This window comes from Lynx canadensis, chromosome D4 (genome assembly GCF_007474595.2).
Source record: "Lynx canadensis isolate LIC74 chromosome D4, mLynCan4.pri.v2, whole genome shotgun sequence".
Lineage (NCBI taxonomy): Eukaryota > Metazoa > Chordata > Mammalia > Carnivora > Felidae > Lynx > Lynx canadensis.
The window spans coordinates 73,028,534-73,051,835 of NC_044315.2; the positions used below are offsets into that span (position 1 = coordinate 73,028,534).

The window sequence follows — 23,302 nt, forward strand, 5'->3', positions numbered from 1 at the left end:
TTCTTACTTCTGAATGCTTTACATCAAGCAATATTTTCAAAAGTATAAAAGTATCAAAGACACCAAACTTTTGATGTCTTTATAAATACACTGGTTTCATCTTCTCGTAATTCTATACACATCAAGAAAGAGTGGGGGGAAGAGCTAGTTGTAATTTAGTTACAATGTATCCTTTTACATTTTTTTTTAATTTTTTTTTCAACGTTTATTTATTTTTGGGACAGAGAGAGACAGAGCATGAACGGGGGAGGGGCAGAGAGAGAGGGAGACACAGAATCGGAAACAGGCTCCAGGCTCTGAGCCATCAGCCCAGAGCCTGACGCGGGGCTCGAACTCACGGACCGCGAGATCGTGACCTGGCTGAAGTCGGACGCTTAACCGACTGCGCCACCCAGGCGCCCCTCCTTTTACATTTTTTAAGATGTGGGGAAAATGGTGTCATTTAGTGTGGAAAGTAAAGCAGGCATGAATATCCATAGCCACTTCCAAATGACAGATAATTTGGGTTATGAACGCCATTCCTACGTGATTTGTAGGATAATCACATATAGTTGTCACTTCGTTGTCCTGATTAATCAATTTGAAGGTAGCCCTTCAACAATACAGGTTTGAACTATGAGGGTCCTTGGATTTTTTTTATAAATACAGTACAATACTATAAATGTATTTTCTCTTCCTTATGACTTTTTAAAAAGATTTTTAAATAATCTCTACATCTAATGTGGGACTCGAACTCACAACCCCAAGATTAAGAGTCACATGCTCCACTGACTGAGCCCCATAGATACCCCCTTATGACTTTCTTAATATCATTTTCTTTTTTATAGCTTACTTAATTGTAAGAATACAATATACAATACATATAATATAAAAACGTGTTAATCAATGGTTATGTCACCAGTAAGGCTTCCAGTCAATAGTAGGAGGCTATTTATTAGTTAAGTTTTTGGAGAGTTAAGTTACACATGAATTTTCAAGTGCATAGGGCAATGGTGCCCCTAACCCATGTTGCTCAAATGCCAACTATACTCACTCATTTAAAAAATTTGTACTACACAGTGAACAAGTCAATCGCATGTGGTTGAGATTTTTCTATCATACTTAAAAAAAACTTTTAGTATTAGGCCTGAACCAAGATGTCCAATGTAATTTATTTTTGGAAACATGATTTCTCAAAGTTGCTTCTTGGTATTTATTTTTGGTGCTTAATAGTTTGGGAGCTATTGTTGAAGGCTTCTCAAGTTTAGTACATTCATAGAATTTTTAGGCTTAATGAATTCTATGATGTGTGATGAAACTTTGATCGCTGAATCAAAGTTTTCTCATTCCATTAAAAGTATTTGTGTTCAATATGAATTCTCTGATGAACAATGAGAGTAGATTTCTTGCTGAAAGCTTTTCTACAATTACTACATTCATAGGGTTTTTCTCCAGTATGTATTCTATGATGCACAGTGAGGTGTGACTTCTTACTAAAGGCTTTTCCACACTCAATGCATTCATATGGCTTCATCCCAGTATGGATTCTTTGATGCACAATGAGTTGTGATTTCTGGATAAAAGCTTTTCTGCATTCACTGCATTCATAGGGTTTCTCCCCAGTATGAATTCTCTGATGTTCAATGAACTGTGAGCTCCGGATGAAGGCTTTCCCACAATCGTTGCATTGATACCTTTTGTCCCCAGTGTGAGTTCTCTGATGTACAATGAGATCTGACTTTTGAATGAAGGCTTTTTTACATTCATTACACTCAAAGGGTTTCTCCCCAGTGTGAATTCTGTGATGTACACTTAGTTCTGACTTCCTGTTGAAGGCTTTTCCACATTCATTACATCCATGGGGTTTCTCCCCAGTGTGAATTCTCTGATGTACAGTGAGCTGTGACTGCCAGATGAAGGCTTTCCCACAGTCACTACATTCATATGGCTTCTCCCCAGTATGAGCTCTTTGATGAACACTAAGTGTTGATTTCTTGATGAAAGCTTTCCCACATTCATTGCATTCATATGGTTTTTCCCCTGTGTGAATCCTCTGATGAATAATGAGGTTTGACTTCTGGATGAATGCTTTCCCACATTCATTACATTCATAGGGTTTCTCTCCTGTATGAGTTCTCTGATGTACAGTGAGTTGTGACTTCTGAATAAAGGTTTTTTCACATTCATTACATTTGTATGGTTTCTCTCCAGTATGAATTCTCTGATGTACAATAAGTCCCGACTTTCCACTGAAGGCTTTCCCACACTGAACACATTTATATAATTTCTCACTGGTTAGAATTTTCGGCTGTGCAAAAAGGTGTGGCTTTTGCATGAAGGCTCTGTTGTGTTCACTAGATGTTCTGTTCAGATGAATTCCTTTCCCCAGTGCACTGTTACATTCACAATCTATCTCCTCAGTCAGGGGCTTATTGTTAATGAATGCAACCTGGTTCAAAAAATTGTCCTGGTTTTCCTGGTGATTTATCTCATCTTCAAGTTTCCAGTCTCCAAAGGTTGAGTATACAATCATGTTATGGAGTACCACTTCTTCAGAAATGCTCTTCTGTGTTGTTAATTCTTTCATTCCAGTTTCAAAGTCTGAAAAAAGCCCAAGTGTAAGTGATCTTACTTCACTCCTGAGCTTTGAAGAATACAAAACACAAAAATAAAAAATAACATTCTTTGGTTTTTGTTTTTTTTTTTTAATTTTTTTTTTCAAGGTTTGTTTATTTTTTGGGGGGACAGAGAGAGACAAAGCATGAACAGGGCAGGGGCAGAGAGAGAGGGAGACACAGAATCGGAAACAGGCTCCAGGCTCTGAGCCATCAGCCCAGAGCCTGATGCGGGGCTCGAACTCACGGACCGCGAGATCGTGACCTGGCTGAAGTCGGACGCTTAACCGACTGCGCCACCCAGGCGCCCCAACATTCTTTGTTTTAATAGAAATAGATAGAAATCTGATAATGAGTACAGTCAGTTTTGAAATAAAGGTAAGCTTAAAATTCAAAGATAGAAGAATAAACAGGCATAAAAAAAAGTTAGCAAGATGCAATGGAAAAAGAAGAGTTGATGAACTCAGTGTCACAGTCCCACATGGCACCAACCCCAATGCACCACAAGGCTCGGTGAAGAACAGAGGCAGATCCAAAAATCATTTCAGGAAAGACAAAGGAAGGATGCTAGCAAAGGGGACGGAGAATGAGCGGAAGTGACCAGCAGAAAAATTAAATCCACACTAAACATAAAAACAGTTACAAGTATTTTATAAGTAACCAAGCATATTAGAGCACAACTACAGGATAGGGATTTCCACATATATGCATCTTAAAGAGGCAGATGACATAAAAATGCATGGAATAAGACAGGGTCTATTTAAAGGGGGCGGTTCTGAGGTAGAAAAACAGACAGTTTCAGAGGGAGAAAGAAGGCAAAAAACAAGGAAGACATACCTGCTCATAACTAGGTGGTGGTAATGAGGAAAGAAAGAAAAGGAAAATATGGGTCCTGGAAGACAATGAAAACCACAAAACCAGAAAAGCCAAAACTCTTTTCCAATCCCAAAATAAAAGAAGGAGGGGAAAAGACCTACTATACTAACAGAAAAGAACTCCATAAAATTTAGAAATCTTACCAAAACACTGTGATGTAATAAAATGAACAGAATAAAAGTACAGTCCATAGAGAACTACTACAGAAAATCAGGAAATAAATTTGTGCAGATATTGAGAGGAAACTGTCCCCTGCAAAACACAAAAATAACTATCCATGAACCAGAAGAAAATATTGTCTGAACTCCAAACAGAATATATTCAAACAAGCATCTGAGGACCTGGAAAACCACTATGAAGCAGAACTTATTTAAAAAAACAAAGAAGCAAACAAACAAAAAATGGAGAGATGAAAAAGAATTGGTTAAACTCAGGGGGAAAATGAAAGATTAAATTACAAGGTGTGGGCAGGGAGGTAAGAAGAATTTAATAAGAAGCACTGAAAAAAGATAGGAAAACAACCAAGATAATAAAAATGACATAAAGAATCAAGTGAAAATGGTCACAAAGAAAGTAGAAAAAGAAGACTGACAAAGGAAGAATATTTATATTACTGGAGTATCTGAAAACTGAAAAAACACAAAACAGGACGTTATAATATCAAGACATATGACACTAAACGGAAGATGAATAAAACAAGGTAATTAAAAAGGATATGAATATCATTTGGTAAGTTACTTTGATAGAGGGCATATCTAAGTCTGGGTAAATGTGTAACGGGAAGAGTATAAGCCCATTTTGGAAGAATAGGGTGCTGTAGATGTTAGCCAAAGAGAGGTTAACTAATTAAGAATGTCCTAAATGATATGGGCATAAATAAGACAGAAAGAACAGATAAGGGGGTTACCTCTCTCTCTAAAAGTTAAGCAAAGAAAATGGATTGCGTGGGTGTTTGGTATGTAGAAGTGTTATTTAGGTATTTGACTATCTCACACCAACAGTCTTCGGCCATTTTGAGACCTCTATGGCCTTAAAAGAATGATTTCCTAAAAAATATTTCAAAGATAAATGTCTCACTAATCAATACTAATCTTACATCCCTGTTTCCCATATACCAGGTTCTCACTTACCTGGATAGGCCCAATTTGAGATTTCTCCCCCCTCCATCCATGGTTCTCCTTGCTTCAATAAGACTACATCTGACTTCAGATACTGATACCCTGTTTATGGGAAAGGATATAGAACTTGGGCATTAGTGGACATCCAACCATCCTAGAACTCAAGCCCACTACATATGCACTAGAATAGCCAAAATTAAAAAGACTAACATTACCAGGGTGTCGGGATGGCTTAGTCAGTTAAACGTCTGACTCTTGATTTTGGCTCAGGTCACGATCTCACAGTTACCTGAGTTCTCGAGCCTGGCATCAGGCTCTATGTTGACTGTTTGGAGCCTGCTTGGAATTCTCCTTCTCTCTGCCCCTACCCCACTTGCGCTCTGTCTCATTCAAAACAAATAAATAAACTTTAAAAAAATGCCAACATTACCAAATGTTGATGGAGCTGCCATAATGCTAGTAGGAAATAAACTGGTATAACCTCTATGGAAAACTGCCTGGTGGTATCATCTAAAGCTAAATATACATGTGCCATGATTCAGAAACTCCACTCCTGTATATATACCCAATAGAAATAGAATGTTTATTTCCACTAGAAGGTGTATATAAGAATGTCCATACAGCTTTATTCAATGGCCCAAATCTGAAACAAGCCAGATGACTACCAACAGTAGAATGGATACGTTGATGAATTACTCTAAACTCACTGAATGGAGTATGATGAAACAGTAAGGAGAAACAAGCTACTGTCAATTGCAACAACATGGATGAATTTCACAGATACTATGTTAAACAAAGATGCCAGGGGCGCCCGGGTGGCTCAGTCGGTTAAGCGTCCAACTTCAGCTCAGGTCATGATCTCACAGTCTGTATGTTCAAGCCCTGCATCAGGCTCTGTGCTCACAGCTCAGAGCCTGGAACCTGCTTCAGATTCTGTGTCTCCCTCTCTCTCTCTGCCTCCCCCCACTGGTGCATGTTCTCTCTTTCTCTCTCTCAAAAACAAATAAAAAATAAACATTAAAAAATTAAAAAAAAAAAAAAAGAAAGATGCCAGACAATAAAAACTTATATACTGTGTGGTTACACTTAGATGAAGTTCAAGAACAGACAAAACTAATCTATGGTGATAAAAGCCACAAGTTGTTATCACAAGTTGAGGAGATAAATGGCAAGGGGTCCATGGGAGCTTGCTAGGGTGCCTGAAATGTTTTATACATTGATCTGGGCAGTGTTTAAATAACATAGGGAAAAAATGCATCAATCTGTACATTTAAGATTCGGGCTATTTACTATATATGTTCTATGTCAACTAATCTTATAAAAACTAGGAATGTAGGCACAGCCCATCATCTTTAACCTCCAAAGAATGAGCAGGATGCATCACCCATTTTCTTTTCATCCAAGTCCACTGGAATATTTGGTACTCAAAATTAATATTCTTTAGACCTTTATAGCTTGAAATGAAGCTCATTAAATATTCAGAGACCCAGCAGTTTTCAGTAAATAAGAAAGGAAAGGCAGGCAATTGGGTACTCTGGTGGTTTTAATATGTTCATAAGTTCTTTGGCACTCTTCCCTTCAAGAGATTCTCTCCTCCCCTTAAACATGGGCTGGACTTAGTAACTCATTTCTAATGAACACAAGAAGGTAGAGGTGATGGTATGTGATTTCAGAGACCTGGTCATAAAAGGCACTGTGACTTCCTCCTGGCTTTCTCTCAGCTCACTCTATCTGGGGGAAGTTTGCCATGTCATAAAAACGGGTGCACATGGTGAGAAATTGAGATCTCTTGCCAATGGACAGCAAGGAACTAAAGGCTCCTGTCAACAGCCATGTGAGTGAGTTATCTCAGAAACTGGATCCTACAGGGGCGCCCTGGTGGCTCCATTGGTTGAGCATTTGACTTTAGCTCAGGTCATGATCTTGCAGTTCGCAAGTTCGAGCCCCACATCAGGCTCACTGCTGTCAGCGTGAGCCTGATGTCCCCCTCTCTCTGTCCCCTTTTCTATGCCCCTGCCTCACTTGCACTCTCCTTTAAAAATAAACAAGCAGGGGCACCTGGGTGGCTCAGTCAGTTGGGCGGCCGACTTCGGCTCAGGTCATGATCTTGTGGTCCGTGAGTTCGAGCCCCGCGTCGGGCTCTGTGCTGACAGCTCAGAGCCTGGAGCCTGTTTCAGATTCTGTGTCCCCCTCTCTCTGACCCTCCCCCATTCATGCTCTGTCTCTCTCTGTCTCAAAAATAAATAAAGGTTAAAAAAAATTTTTAAAAAATAAAAAAAAATAAACAAACATAGTGCTCGCTTCGGTAGCACATATACTAAAATTGGAACAATACAGAGAAGATTAGCATGGCCTCTGCGCAAGGATGACACGCAAATTCGTGAAGCATTCCATAAAAAAAAATAATAAAAAAAAATGAACAAACATAGTAGAAAGGGGAAGATGACGGCGTAGGAGGATGCTGAGCTCACCTCGTCCTGCTGATCACTTAGATTCCACTCATCTCTGCCTAAATAACCCAGAAAACAGCCATAAGACTAGCAGAATGGACTCTCTGGAGCCAAGTGTAGACAAGAGGCCCATGGAAGAGGGTAGGAAGGGCGGAGAGGCAGTGCATGCTACATGGACTGGTGGGAGGGAGCCGGGTGGTGGAGGGGCAGCCCGCCCAGCAAGGCAGAGCCCCCGAGTCTGACTTGCAAAAGCGGAGGGGCCGGACTGCGTGAGTTCTGACAGCCAGCGGGACTTAACATCAGGAATGTTATAAGTCAACAGCTCTGCTTGGAGAGTGGGAGGGCGAGAGGACACCGGTGTCGAGCCCTGGAAGACAGAGCTCAGCTTGGCAGGGAACATAGGCACTGGCCAGTGCCATCTCCCTCTCCCGTCCCCCAGCCGAAATCCCAAAGGGAACCAGTTCCCGTCACTGAACTTGCTTGCACCGCGCAAACACCCAAGGCTGTGCTTTTGTGGATCCATCCCTCCAATAGGTCTGCCTTCCTCCTGGTGCTGCAGGGCCCCTCCCACAGGGGACCACCAATGGCAAAGCGAGCTAAGCCTACCCCTCCCACCCCTGTGCACTCTGCAGATCCACCCCGGCTAATATATCAGATCCCATCAAAGCAGCACCACAAGCCTGGCATTGTGAAAGTAGCCCAGACAGGGGCCACACCACTCCACAGTGAGTCCTGCCCCTGGGAGAGGGGAAGATAAGGTACACACCAGTCTGACTGTGGCCCCAGCGGTGGGCTGGGGACAGACATCAGGTCTGGAAAAAGAGGAAGCTGAGAAAAAGAGAGATAAAAAAATCCAGGAGTATGAGGGAAGAATTAGAGAACTAAGTGATGCAATCAAACGGAACAATATCCGTATAATAGGAATTCCAGAGGAGGAAGACTGAGAGAGAGAGGCTGAAGGTGTACTTGAACAAATCATAGCTGATAACTACCCTGATCTGGGGAAGGAAAAAGGCATTGAAATCCAAGAGGCACAGAGAACTCCCTTCAGACGTACCTTGTATCGATCTTCTGCACGACATATCATAGTGAAACTGGCAAAATACAAGGATAAAGAAAAAATTCTGAAAGCAGCGAGGGAGAAACGTGCCCTAACATATAAAGGGAGACCGATAAGACTAGTGGCAGACTTATCTACTGAAACTTGGCAGGCCAGAAAGGAATGGCAGCAAATCTTCAATGTGATGAACAGAAAAAATATGCAGCCAAGAATTCTTTATCCAGCAAGCCTATCATTCAGAATATGAGAGATAAAGGTCTTCCCAAACAAAAAAAAACCGGAAGGAATTCATCACCACTAAACCAGCCCTATAAGAGATCTTAAGGGGGATTCTGTGAGTGAAATGTTGCAAGGACCACAGAGTACCAGAGACATCACTACAAGCATGATACCTACAGACATCACAGTGACTCTAAACCTGTATCTTTCAATAATAACATTGAATGTAAATGGACTAAATGCTGCAACCAAAAGACATAGGGTATCAGAATGGATAAAAAAACAAGACCCATCTATTTGCTGTCTACCAGAGACTCATTTTAGACCTGAGGACACCTTCAGATTGAAAGTGAGGGGATGGAGAACTATCTATCATGCTACTGGAAGTCAAAAGAAAGCTGGAGTAGCCATACTTACATCAGACAAACTAGACTTTAAATTAAAGGCTGTAACAAGAGATGAAGAAGGGCATTGTATAATAATTACAGGGTCTATCCATCAGGAAGAGCTAACAATTATAAATGTTTATGTGCTGAATACAGGAGCCCCCAAATATATAAAACAATCACAAACATAAGCAACCTTATTGATAAGAATGTGGTAATTGCAGGGGACTTTAATACTCCACTTACAACAATGGATAGATCATCTAGATACAGGATCACTAAAGAAACAAGGGCCCTGAATGATACATTGGATCAGATGGACTTGACAGATATATTTAGAACTCTGCATCCCAAAGCAACAGAATATACTTTCTTCTCGAATGCACATGGAACATTCTCCAAGATCACATACTGTGTCACAGAACAGCCCTTAATAAGTATAAAAGAATTGAGATCATACCATGCACACTTTCAGACCACAATGCTATGAAACTTAAAATCAACCACAGGAAAAAGTCTGGAAAACCTCCAAAAGCATGGAGGTTAAAGAACACCCTACTAAAGAATGAATGGGTCAACCAGGCAATTAGAGAAGAAATTAAAAAATATATGGGAACAAATAAAAATGAAAATACAACAATCCAAATGCTTTGGGATGCAGCAAAGGCAGTCCTGAGAGGAAAATACATTGCCATCCAGGCCTATCTCAAGAAACAAGAAAAATCCCAAATACAAAATCTAACAGCACACCTAAAGGAAATAGAAGCAGAACAGCAAAGGCAGCCTAAACCCAGCAGAAGAAGAGAAACAATAAAGATCCGAGCAGAAATAAACAATATAGAATTTTAAAAAATTGTAGAGCAGATAAATGAAACCAAGAGTTGGTTTTTTTGAAAAAATAAACAAAATTGACAAACCTCTAGCCAGCCTTCTCAAAAAAAAAAAAAAGGGAGATGACACAAATATATAAAATCATGAATGAAAATGGAATTATTACAACCAATCCCTCAGAAACACAAGCAATTATCAGGGAATACTATGAAAAACTATATGCCAACAAACTGGACAACCTGGAAGAAATGGACAAATTCCTAAGCACCCACACGCTTCCAAAACTCAATCAGGAGGAAATAGAAAGCTTGAACAGACCCATAACCAGCAAAGAAATTGAATCAAAAATCTCCCAACAAATAAGAGTCCAAGACCAGATGGCTTCCCAGAGGAGTTCCACCAGACATTTAAAGCAGAGATAATACCTATCCTTCTCAAGCTGTTCCAAAAAATAGAAAGGGAAGGAAAACTTCCAGACTCATTCTATGAAGCCAGAATTACTTTGATTCCTAAACCAGACAGAGACCCAGCAAAAAAAGAGAACCACAGGCCAATATCTCTGATGAATATGGATGCAAAAATTCTCAATAAGACACTAACAAATCGAATTCAACAGCATATAATAAGAACTATTCACCATGATCAAATGGGATTCATTCCTGGGATGCAGGGCTGCTTCAACATTCACAAATCAATCAATGTGATACAGCCCATTAATAAAAGAAAAGATAAGAGCCATATGATCTTGTCAATCAATGCAGAAAAAGCATTTGACAAAATTCAGCATCCTTTCTTAATAAAAACCCTTGAGAAAGTTGGGATAGAAGGAACATACTTAAACATCATAAAAGCCATTTATGAAAATCCCACAGCTAATATCATCGTCAATGGGGAAAAACTGAGAGTTTTCCACCTGAGATCAGGAACACGACAGGGATGTCCACTCTCACCGCTGTTGTTTAACAGTGTTGGAAGTGCTAGCATCAGCAATCAGACAACAAAAGGAAATCAAGGCATCAAAATTGGCAAAGAAAGTCAAGCTTTCGTTTTTGCAGATGACATGATCTTATACATGCAAAACCCAATAGACTCCACCAAAAGTCTGCTAGAACTGATACATGAATTCAGCAAAGTCGCAGGATACAAAATCAATGTACAGAAATCAGCTGCATTTTTATACACTAATAATGAAGCAACAGAAAGACAAATACAGAAACTGATCCCATTCACAATTGCACCAAGAAGCATAAAATACCTAGGAATAAACCTAACCAAAGATGTAAAAGATCTGTATGCTGAAAACTATAGAAAGCTTATGAAGGAAATTGAAGAAGATATAAAGAAATGGAAAAACATTCCATGCTCATAGATTGGAAGAATAAATATTGTTAAAATGTCAATACTACCCAAAGCAATCTACATACACATTCAATGCAATCCCAATCAAAATTGCACCAGCATTCTTCTCGAAGCTAGAACAAGCAATCCTAAAATTTGTATGGAACCACAAAAGACCCCGAATAGCCAAAGTGGTAGTGAAGAAGACCAAAGCGGGAGGCATCACAATCCCAGACTTTAGCCTCTACTACAAAGCTGTAATCATCAAGACAGCATGGTACTGGCACAAAAACAGACACATAGACCAATGGAATAGAATAGAAACCCCAGAATTAGACCCACAAAAGTATGGCTAACTAATCTTTGACAAAGCAGGAAAGAATATCCAATGGAAAAAAGACAGTCTCTTTAACAAATGGTGCTGGGAGAACTGGACAGCAACATGCAGAAGGATGAACTAGACCACTCTCTTACACCATTCACAAAAATAAACTCGAAATGGATAAAGGACCTGAATGTGAGACAGGAAACCATCAAAACCCTAGAGCAGAAAGCAGGAAAAGACCTCTCTGACCTCAGCCGCAGCAATTTCTTACGTGACACATCCCCAAAGGCAAGGGAATTAAAAGCAAAAATGAACTATTGGGACCTCATGAAGACAAAAAGCTTCTGCACTGAAAAGGAAACAATCAACAAAACTAAAGGCAACCAACAGAATGGGAAAAGATATTTGCAAATGACATATCAGACAAAGGGCTAGTATACAAAATCTATAAAGAGCTCACCAAACTCCACACCTGAAAAACAAACAATCCAGTGAAGAAATGGGCAGAAAACATGAATAGACACTCCTCTAAAGAAGACATCCGGATGGCCAACAGGCACATGAAAAGATGCCCAACATCGCTCCTCGTCAGGGAAATACAAATCAAAACCACACTGATATATCACCTCACGCCAGTCAGAGTGGCCAAAATGAACAAATCAGGAGACTATAGATGCTGGAGAGGATGTGGAGAAACGGGAACCCTCTTGCACTGTTGGTGGGAATGCAAACTGGTGCAGCCGCTCCGGAAAAGTGTGGAGGTTCCTCAAAAAATTAAAAATAGATCTACCCTATGACCCAACAATAGCACTGCTAGGAATTTACCCAAGGGATACAGGAGTGCTGATGCGTAGGGGCACTTGTACCCCCAGTTTTTATAGCAGCACTTTCAATAATAGCCAAATTATGGAAAGAGCCTAAATGTCCATCAACTGATGAATGGATAAAGAAATTGTGGTTTATATACACAATGGAGTACTTCGTGGCAACGAGAAAGAATGAAATGTGGCCCTTTGTAGCAACGTGGATGGAACTGGAGAGTGTTATGCTAAGTGAAATACGTCATACAGAGAAAGACAGATACCGTATGTGTTCACTCTTATGTGGATCCTGAGAAACTTAACAGAAGACCATGAGGGAGGGGAAGGCAAAAAAAAAAAAAAAAAAAAAAGGTTAGAGAGGGAGGGAGCCAAAACATAAGAAACTCTTGAAAACTGAGAACAAACTGAGAGTTGATGGGGGGTGGAAGGGAGGGAGGGTGGGTGATGGGCATTGAGGAGGGCACCTGTTGGGATGAGCACTGGGTGTTATATGGAAACCAATTTGACAATAAATTTCATATTTAAAAAAATAAATAAATAAACATAAACAATTTTTTTAATTAAAAATAAATAAATTGCAACTTCTTAAAAAAAAAAAGTAAAGAAAAGAAATGGATCCTACTCTGTCAGTCAAGCCTTCAGATGACTGCAGTCCCTGCTAATATCTGATTACAACCATAGGGGACCACATGCCAGAACCACCCAGCTAAGCCCTTCCAAATTCCTGACCTACAGAAATTGTTAGTAAAAATTGTTTGTTTTAAGCTACTAAATTTTGAAGTGATTGTTACATAGCAATAGGTAATTAGTTCCTAGTACCCTCTGAGTGATGTCCTTACCTGTGAGGAATAAGCTTAGGAATTCCCTGAGCCTGTACTGATGAGCTAACAATGCATAAAGAATTACAAAGCCATGGGATGCTCACACCCAAGCTTGGGTAAACAAGATTAGGCCCCCAGAATAAAACGGGGCGGGGGGGGGGGCAAATGCCTCCAGAATAGAAAGGGGGGCAAAAACCCCCTATACAAAGGTATATGAGGTAAGCAAGATTAGGTATTCAGGGAAAAAGCACCCCCAATTTAGTACTATGGCAGAAAGCTGCTTTCACAGGAAGGACCAAATTAGGTAAACAGGTAAATAGGGCTATAGACTGCTGTGCTGCAGGTGATGCTGCCCAGAAGGGAGCTGATTAACAAAAGAAAGGTGCCTTGTTAACCCTGAGGTGCTCTATCTGTCTTATCCCCTGGGCTAGCTAGGATAAACAGACACAGCGCCTCCTGTCTGCTGTTAACAACCATCTGCCCATCTGCCTGGTGCCAGGATTTTGTTTTATATTGAGCCAAACCCCCGAACACCGTATATCTTCAAAACCCCCTTTCCCTCATGCCCATGAGTTAATGTTCACAGATTGTCTCTTCATGCATGCCCGTCACATTTGTAAGCCTTCTGATCTTAATACATATGGAGCAAGGTCCCTTATTTGGGGCTCTTGTCTTTTCCCGGACATTAGCCATCTCTCATATTTTAATCCTGTCTCTGCTTTCTTGCTGGCCAAGAAAGAACTTTAGACTCAGAGTCTATGACACTTACCCACTGAGACAAGGTTGCTATAGTTCTCCAGCATCACATCCCTGTACAGGTTTCTTTGAGCAGAATCCAGCTGCTGCCACTCCTCCCAAGTGAAGTCCACAGTCACATCCTTGAATGACACAAATCTCTGTACAGGACGTTCCTGTTCAATCTAAAGTGAAAAATGCTAGGTGATGTGTAAAGCATGTACCAGGAGTCACTGCTGTTTTAATCATACAGAGTCCATCTTAATAAATTAAAGATGTTTATACTATGAGGCCAGTTTTACTATGTGGGAGAAGCAGAACACCTATTAGGAAACCTCTGCTATGGAGAGTCATTCATCCTCTCTTTCCATCAATAAGCACTTATTAGGCAACCACACAGCCAGCATTATTTGGTGCTCAGAATACTAGTACGAACAAAAGACAGGAAGTTTACAGACTAGTAGATGTAAGCAAACAAGTAAATATATAAAAGCTACAGGGTGTTAAATAAGTTATAATACAAATAGGAAAGAAAGAATGATTCTATTTTGGGAGGTTGAGTTGGGCTTTGTAGAAGATGTAGTTAGGCAAAATGAATAATGAAAAATGTAAAAATAATTTAAAAAAAAGTAAAGATAAAATAACTTTTTTGAAATGTAAAAAATGAATGGCGTAAACTCCAGTAAGATATGGAAGAGGAAGAAAGATCATTCTAGCTGGAGAAAGGAGTATGAAAAAAGCTATGGCGACATGAAAAAAGAACATGGCAAACTCAAGGAATTTTAAGTACTTCAGAATAATGCTCTCAGAAATCATTTATTCATATGCTTTCACAATTTTTACATATCTGCATGTCACTTGCACTATTACTGACTTAAGAGTTTCAATTCAACTTTTTGACTTAAATTCATGATTTTAAAAGGAAACCACAATAGGGAAAACCAGTATCAGTTCATAAAATGAAGACAACAAAAATCTGTAAAACAAGTATATACTGATGAAATGCCATACATGGGATTTGCTTTAAAATGCTCTAGAGAGGGGTGCCTGGGTGGCGCAGTCGGTTAAGCGTCCGACTTCAGCCAGGTCACGATCTCGCGGTCCGTGAGTTCGAGCCCCGCGTCAGGCTCTGGGCTGATGGCTCAGAGCCTGGAGCCTGTTTCCGATTCTGTGTCTCCCTCTCTCTCTGCCCCTCCCCTGTTCATGCTCTGTCTCTCTCTGTCCCAAAAATAAATAAACGTTGAAAAAAAAAAATTAAAAAAAATAAATAAATAAAATGCTCTAGAGAACAGGGGTGCCTGGGTGGCTCAGTCGGCTAAGCACCTGACTTTGGCTCAGGTCATGATCTTATGGGAGTTGGAGCCTCATGTCAGGCTCTGTGCTGACAGCTCAGAGCCTGGAGCCTGCTTCGGATTCTGTGTCTCCGCCCCTCTCCAATTATATGAAATATCTAGAATAAGCAAACTCACAGAGCCAGAAGTAATTTTGAGGTGACCGAGGGCTGTGGGGGTAAAGTAGAAAAGTGAGTTATCGCTCAATGGGTACAGAGTTTCTGTTTGGAGTGATGAAAAAGTTTTGGAAATAGTGGTGATGGATTCACAAATTGTGAACATAATTAATACTACTGAATTGCACACTTAAAAATGATTAAAATGGCAAATTTTATGTTATATGGATTTTACCATAAAAATTCTATTGGTCCAGATTAACTTTGAGATAGCCTATTATAATAGATCTTGTAGATCTGGCCAAGTGGCAATAATGACTAGGCAATTAGATTTTAGTGGGATGACGGTGGCTCAGATAAAAACCATGAGGCATGGAATTCAAGCTGAGAAAAGCGAGAAGTAAGAAGTAGGGAGTGGGGTGTAAAGGACACTGAAAAAGTGGAGGATCAATGGATCGGAGCTTTGGATGGAAGTGGAGAATTACTGGAGTCAAGGTACTACCGTAAACAAACCAGAAACAGAAATAATGGCCAGAATGAAATGCTTGGAGGTACAGTTATTGGTGATTATATATCTAGAATAGGACTATGGAAGTTGGTTGAGATGGGATAGAGGAAAACGATGTCCGGAAATGAGGAGATACGCTGGTACTGGAAGCAGAACGAAGTTAAAGGTCCCCAGAAAAAGACAAGACAGAGCTTCTGTGAGAAGTCATTTTAGGCCCCCAACTGTTTTCCCTCGATCTACGCCCTCTGGGTTCTACTTGCCTGTGCACATTTCTTGCAGAGCTTCCTAAGGTTAGAATTAAATGCAAAAACCTCAGTAGTTAAGGATTTTAAGGGAACAAAGGGAATGCAGAAAACTAACAGTCTCTACCAGGCTAGGAAACAGCCTAACCATAAATCAATGGTAAAACTCCCAGTGCTGTTTCAAAAGTAAGCAAGGCCCTGAATTTCTTACCCAAGGTAAGGAACCCAAGACCCCATCCAGTTTTTACTGGCTCTCAGAGCTTGCCCACAGCCCCTTACCCTTGTCTGACTTCTCCACTATAATGTTAAAGTGTCTGCCCTAAAAGAAGCACAAGTTTCCTCAAGGTTAACATATGATGCATGCATAGGCATGTTTCCTAAGTACGCCTCTACAAACTTCTGCCTGCCTTTACATGCAATGGCAAAGCTCCACTTTCTGAATATTCACCCTAAACCCTAAATAAAAAGAGCCCACACACCCCTGCTCAGGGTGTCACAGCTTTGGAAGTTATTCCCTGGGATCTCCTTATTTACTGCAAATAAAAGTTTCCTTTGTGCAATAACTCTACCTGGTGTAGTTTCTATCTCTGACTCACTCACCAAGGAGCAAACTCATGTTAGTTCAGTTACAGTACCAAAAGTACGGTGATAATGTGATTTATAATAAGAAATTTATATTTGGTCTTTGTAGTTCCTAGCATAGAGCTCCTAAAACCCTTGGAGGGGTGCCTGGGTGGCTACGTCGGTGGTTAAGCATCCGACTTCGGCTAACCATGGTCTCATGGTTCGTGGGTTCGAGCCCCGAGTCAGGCTCTGTGCTGACAGCTCAGAGCCTGAAGTCTTCTTTGGATTCTGTGTCTCCCTCTCTCTCAAAAATAAACATAAAAAAAATTAAAACCCTTGGAATTTCCTGTGCTGAAAGCGATAAAGTTCTCTTATTATGTTAATGAGATGGCTTGCGGGGGGGGGGGGGGGGGGGGACGATGGGGGGGCACCTAAGGAGAGGGTGGCTGGTCACCAGGGGAGCCAACCAAGAATAGAGAATTGAAACTTCCAGTCCTACTCCTGATTTTTGGAGAGGGAGGTGGAGTTGGGAGGTTCAATGGATCACCATTGGCCAATGATTTAATCAATCATGCCCATGTAATAAAGCCTCCACAAAGACCCAAGTGGAAAGAATTCAGAGAACCTCCAAGTTCATGAACCAGAATGCTTCCACATGCCATGTGCCAGCTGCCAGGCCTTGAACTCCATTCTCCTTTGTTCAGGACTCTGTCTTATATGTTTTCATCTGACTGTTGATTTGTATCCTTTAATATCCTTTGTAATAAACTGGCAATCTAGTGGGTAAATTGGTTTTCTGAGTCCTCATTATGAGCCACTCTAGCAAATTAATAAAACCAAAGGAAGAAGTTGTGGGAACCTCTGTTTATAGCTAGTCAGTCAGAAGCAGAGGTAACAACTTAAGACTAGTGACCGTGTAATGGAACCTGGTCTGGATCACCCAGCAGAAGAACCAAATGGCACTCAGAGATCTTGGAAGGCAGGAGGTTTATTTCACACCAACACGCTACAGGAGATCACTCTCCAGAGGTCTGAGCCCTGAGTGAACAGGGAGGAACAATTTATAGTCTGTTACTTCCACATTCCGCATTAGTACTAATCTGGTGCATGTGTGCGGCAAGCAGAGTAGGAAGAAGAACCTGGAAGGGGAGTCTTTGGTCGGGGACTGGAATTTTTCTATCAGTCCTGTCGGCCATCTTGTAACAGATTTTTCTCTACCGATCAGAATCTGAAGTGAAGGGCAGTCTTGTGGGAGCCCTTGACCTATAGTATCTGATACTACCTCTAGGTGGGTAGTGATGAGGGAGCATGCGGCAAGCTGGGGGCAAAATACAGGCTGGCACACCATCCCTCCCACCCAGCGGAATATGTGTGATATTCTTGGACACTGCTAGCTACCCAAGAACAAAGGAAAGGGGTTTAAGTGCTTGCCATGGTAATGTGGGAAACTAAGGCAAATGAAAAATTCCCTTACTGCCTATAGCCCACTGACAAGTCCTTGAGATTAGCAGAGTGACCTCCCTCTAGAAGCTCAGCTGCCTCAAGGATGACCCTTTGCTGGGGGCAAAAGAGAACATTAGCTTAACATTATCCCAACCTCGAGGATCCTGTAAGTCTACTTCCTTTATCTCAACTGCCCCAAGATATATGCTGGCAATCATACTCCAAGCTTATGGCCCCCTGATATATATCGGAAGGTTCTCATGACTGTGATTTTATTAAACAGTAATAAATGGCATTTCCCTAGCAACAGCTAGCCCCTCAAGGTCCTGGAACCTTGCTTCCAAAATTCCTTAGAGACTTACTCTACCCTGATCCTCTCCCAACCTGAGGGCATATAATGAGTTACCCGTCATGACCCCAGTGCAGCTCTTTCTACCCACAGGCCCTGTTCCCATGCTTTGATAAGATCACCTTTTTGCACCAAAGACATCTTCAAGAATTCTTTCTTGGCCGTTGGCTCCAGACCACCCCACCATCACCCCCAAACTTCATCAGGTAGTGTCAAAATTGAGCTGAATTGTAGGACAGCCAGCTGGTGTCAGAAGATTGCTCAGTGGTATAGGAAAGAACCCCCACACATTAGAATTGGGTGCAGAAGTACAGGTACATAACCCAGTAGTCCCCAGACTTTTAAAATCAGACACTGGATACTGTGATACAATAAGAAATATATATTTTGGTCTTCATCCCTGGCTCCTAGTCAGAATTCCTAAAACTTTTGTAATTTCCTAAGCAATAAAGGTGTGATAAGCATCTTTTGTTCTAGTATTTGGTCTTTGACTCTGGTTCTTGACACAGGGCTCCTAAAATCCTCGGAATTTCTTGGGTGATAGGAGTGTCTTTTGTTCTAATGAGGTGACTCTTGATATTTTTCAGTTAAAAAACAAGCACGTACATCAATAATACATACCTTTTTCAAAAAAAAAACCCCATAAATTATATACAAACACTTCAACACTGAGATATTATGACATTAAGAATATATGTACGTAATTCTCTTTTCTCCCCATACCCCAGTGCATCATCTTGCCCATCTTCTAGGAATGGATGCTCCCCACTTTGAAGACGACTATACTCACTCCAACTGTGTGCTACATGGTGGGTATAACCAATGGGACATTATAGATAAAAATTCAATAATATATGCCTTCAAATAAAAACATTTAAAACCATATGATAATCATAACCATTAAGATGTTTGCTAGCAGTGTTTAGCTGAGCAATAAACCAACAGAAACGAGCAAATTCACTTGATTTCCACTATCCACGAGGCATACTCACTTGATATACACTTTGAGGGTCTCAACCTATTGCATTTTAAAGGAAAAATATTTGATTATTTATTGGTTAAAAACTACAAATTAAAATTGATACTATTATGATCTTTAATAATGTTAATTCCTTGGACCAATTTTACAACCTTTAATTTGTGGATCAAGGTAAATTTTTTGGCAGCTATGTACTTGGGCCCCATGATTTTACTGCCTTCAAATTGGATTATGCCATGTTATTATGCCCTATTGTTATTTTGAGCGACGGTTTAAGAAATAGCTATGGAGAAGCCTCCTACAGAATTTATCAAGGGTTGGTTAAGTGTTAAGGATACTGCCTACTATATCATATGTATGCAGACCCATCAAGAGAATAACTTTAAACCTAAATGACAAAAATGCTTTCATTCCCTCAAGAAAATATCATAATGTGTAATGTAAATCATATCTTTGCAGATGATAAGCTCAACTTTAATGAACTATGAAAAACTATGACCTTGTATCACTATATTTTGCATTTCCTTGGTCTAGACCTTCTGTTTTATTTTCCCTGATTTCTATTTACATTTTTTTCATTTAATTGAGTTAATTCTTTTAAACTGCCTCAAATACAATGGAAAACAAAATGGGGTATAAATAACTCACTTACCTGAGACTTGGTCATTTTCTGTCGCTCTTCAGAAGGCACAGATATCTGTAAAGACAGAGCTGGGATGAGCAGGGAGGGGATAAAAAGAAGACCACCTTAAGAGTCTGGGCCTGCCCTGTGAATTCCTGCCCCTTTCAAAAGTGTCTTTCAGAGAGACCACAAAAGATTATGCTGTGATAACATCAACTTATTAACTTACAGTTCTGAAAAGGTCAGGTCATGGTATGTTTTACCTTTGTGAATGTGTATTCCTTTATACATTTAAAAAGTTTCTCCTCCTCCTTTGGCCCCATAAATCTATAATTAGATATTTATCCTAAAAAAAAAAAAAAGCAAGGACACACATAAAGATATATATGCAAGGATATTCATCACAATGCTGCTTTATCACTACCTAGATGTTCAACAATAGGGACTGGTTAAATCAGTTATGGAAGGACAGAATACTAGACAATCATTAAAGTACCTTAGAGAAGAATTTACAGACTTGGAAAAATGTTCTTGTTGTATTACAAAGGAAGAAAAATAGGTTATAAAACAATATATATACTGAAAAGAAATATATTTGAAAGGAACAAAAATATGTCTGAAAGGACATACATCAAAATGTTATGGTTACCTTTGGTGTAGGATTAAAAGTGATTTCTATTGACTTGTATTTAGCATTTTCATTTTCCAGTTTTTCTAAAATAAACGGCTACTTTTTAAATTAAAAAAAAAAATTGTTATTTTTAGCAGCTATTGTCCTACTGACCTCTTAACCCAAACTCTTATCAATGAAGTCCTAAAGGGCACAATTCACTAGCTTGATACATTTAATAAGCTGTAACAGTCACTGTCATCAATAGACTTATAGGACCACTTCAAATGTATAGGCTCAGTTCAAATGTCACCTCCTCTAGAAAGCCTTTCCTGGATAGAATCAGCCATTCCTTCCTCTGACTTTCCCTTAGTTTGCAACACTCTGCTACAAGGGCTTCCTGATACAAATTTAGGGCAAGGGAAGATGCAGTCTGAACTAGGACCACAGCAGTGGGAATGGGGAAGACAAACTGGAGAGATGTCAGGGAGGCTAAATCACCATGACCAGAAGATTGATTGGACATGGGGAGAAGAAGGCTGGGGAGAAAACTAGATGTCTATAGGATTTTTACTATGGCCATCTGAAGTAAGGGTGACTCTTCATGATGATGAACATAGTAGGATGAGCAGGTGAAGTATGGAGAACTAAGAAGATATATTCTATTTCTATCATGTTAAGATTGAGGTTCTGTGAGTGAACCCCACAGAGATGTGTAGGAGACAGCTGGCTACTGTGAATCTGGAGCTTATTAGAAATGTCTAGGCTGGTGCTATAGATTGGCAAGTCATGGCTTTCAAGGTGGAAGGTGATGCAATGAGTGTGGTTGAAACTGTCCAGAGAGAGCACATGCATTGAAAGAAGACAGGGAGAAAGCAAAGGAGCTTTGAGAGAGGGTTTTTGAGAGACTTTGGCTTGAAGTACTTAGCTAGCTACCAGACAGTAGCAGAGAATATAAACTGCCTCAAGTCTATTGACCAGATAGATCCAAGAGTGGAAACAAAACCTTTGGCGGAAGGATGGGAACTCTCCCTGACCCTCACATCCTTACAGGCATAAACCCATGCAAGAAAACCCAGCACAATATGCGTGTGGAATGCAGCCTGAATGCAAACCGTTACAATTCAGGGCTGGAGCCCCAATCACTAGTCGCAAACCACCTGTTCCCTAAGCTATCACACAGGCTCCTAACAGCTGCCCAATACAGCCCCCCACACATTGACCTAACATAACCCTAAAGACGGATATCTGTCTTCAGGGCCCAACCATTGATTTCTATGTGACCCCAACCCGAGAGACTCAGAATCACAAAGACACGCTCCATCACTAGTCCCACAAATTCCCAATCAGTCGCTGACCCACCTCAGAGTCCACTACTACCAGCAGCATCACTAAATACCAACCTATACCGGGCGGCAATCGTGATTTGGCAGGCCCGCTTAATTACTAACCAAAGACCGAAAATTACGGACCGCTAGAGATGCTCAATCGCTGATCAAACATGATGCCCTTACTCCCAATACCGCAGCCAGTGACTGAAACCTCGTTTTCTGTGAACCGGACCCCTCAACTCCCAGCCTCTCCTGCGGGGACCTCAGCTGAGCGACAAGGCCACCCCCTCCCACCGTGAGGGCTGCGGACTCTCCGGTGTTAACGGCGGAAGCAGGCGCAGCCCTCGACCTGCTTCTATCGCGAGACTTTTCAGGTGTTTAGTCGGGCTGAGCCAGGAAGATTAATATGGCTGCGCCTAGTTAACGGAGAGTGTGACGGAACGGGAGGCGCCATATTTCGAGTAGGTGTTAGTGCCGTACAGCAGAGAATCCTGAGAGCAAGGCAAGGTAGAAGTGGAATACGGGAGCTACAGAAAAGATGTACTGGGACAATGCGGGAGCAACAAAGAATCCCGGGTTTCTGAGGATAGAGTCAAGGAACCGCTCCCGCTAAGATGTGTAGAAAAGAGACACGCAGTGCAAGGTGCAAATAAAGATGGGGAAGTGGGGTGGGGGAATAGGAGAAGCCGCTCCCGTTATTAAGCCAAAGAGGAGCGTGAGTCTCAGCCAGAGTCAGTTGATCTACAACACATTGCCTCACTTCCCCAATATTAGGTATAATAATGATAAAATATGCTTACTGAGGTAGGTTATTTAATTTAGGTTTCAATTAGGGTGGAAAAGTCAGGATGGAGCAGTATTCTTCCTGAGACAGAGCACTGGGAGAGGGAAAGTCAGAATGCTTTCATCTGGTGACCTCCAGCCTGTCATCCTGGAAAATGGAATTCAAATGTTCCCCTCCTGGGAATGCTGTCCCAGATTGGGATGGGAAAACTCAGCCACTGCTAAAGACACCTCAGATGGCAGCAGAGGAGAAGTGTTTGAGGATAAACTCTGAAGGATAATCCCAAACCCCTGAAACCTCCTCTCAACCTGGTCTTGAACTTGCTCTGTGGCTTTGGGCCAGCTGCTTTCCCTCAGTTCTCTCATTTGTCAAGAAGAGGAAGGTTGTGAAATATTCATTTGGGTGTCTCAATGTTTGCTGAAAGCACTTCAGAATCTGCGCAGTTTTTTAAAAATAATAAATACCATGTAATAGTGTTATTACTGTTAAATAATTAAACAAGGAGACTATTAGACTTAGGTGGTTCGAATGCCTTAGCAACCCTCCCAAGCAAATCAAAACCTAAGCCTGTAAATGCCTCAAGGTTACGAAATCAAAACCTAAGGCCAACCAATCACAAATGAGGCTTTCCCAAATAAGACAACTGTTTAAACTATAGGCAATCAAATAATTTCCTTGCTTTGCTTCTGCGACTTCTCTATAAAAGTCTTGCCTCTAGCTCTTGTCAGTGGAGCACTTCTTACCCCTTGTGGCTTGGTGCTGCCCAATTAGAGAGTTTTTGCTCAAATAAACTTAAAAATTTTAGTATGCCTTAGTCTGTCTTTGAACATCACTACAGAATATCCAGCC

At 40.8% G+C, this 23,302-nt stretch overlaps 1 protein-coding gene and 1 non-coding gene across 2 annotated transcripts; one reads left to right on the plus strand and one right to left on the minus strand.

Annotated features, from left to right (window-relative positions):
- Window positions 1–899: 899 nt before the first annotated feature.
- Window positions 900–21,966, minus strand: LOC118517906 (zinc finger protein OZF-like). Its single transcript, XM_036064335.1, has 5 exons — window positions 19,992–21,966; window positions 19,759–19,803; window positions 13,609–13,759; window positions 4,601–4,690; window positions 900–2,580 (listed from the first exon to the last, which is right to left on the minus strand). The coding sequence occupies exons 1-5, from the start codon at window positions 20,049–20,051 to the stop codon at window positions 1,331–1,333; spliced, it is 1,596 nt and encodes a 531-aa protein (XP_035920228.1). The 5' UTR covers window positions 20,052–21,966; the 3' UTR covers window positions 900–1,330.
- On the plus strand, window positions 6,882–6,988 carry LOC115500235. Its single transcript, XR_003964470.1, has one exon. It is a non-coding gene; the product is annotated as a U6 spliceosomal RNA (small nuclear RNA).
- Window positions 21,967–23,302: the final 1,336 nt, after the last annotated feature.

Bases quoted from the DNA above. Each gene is read 5' to 3' on its own strand.
- LOC118517906 (XM_036064335.1), bottom strand. From the start codon at position 20,051: ATGGGGCCAAAGGAGGAGGAGAAACTTTTTAAATGTATAAAGGAATAC. The intron at 13,760-19,758 runs GTAAGTGAGTTA...TTTTCACTTTAG, and splicing joins AGAAAATGACCAAGTCTCAG to ATTGAACAGGAACGTCCTGT. The intron at 2,581-4,600 runs GTAAGTGAGAAC...GGCTTTTTTCAG, and splicing joins CTCAAATTGGGCCTATCCAG to ACTTTGAAACTGGAATGAAA.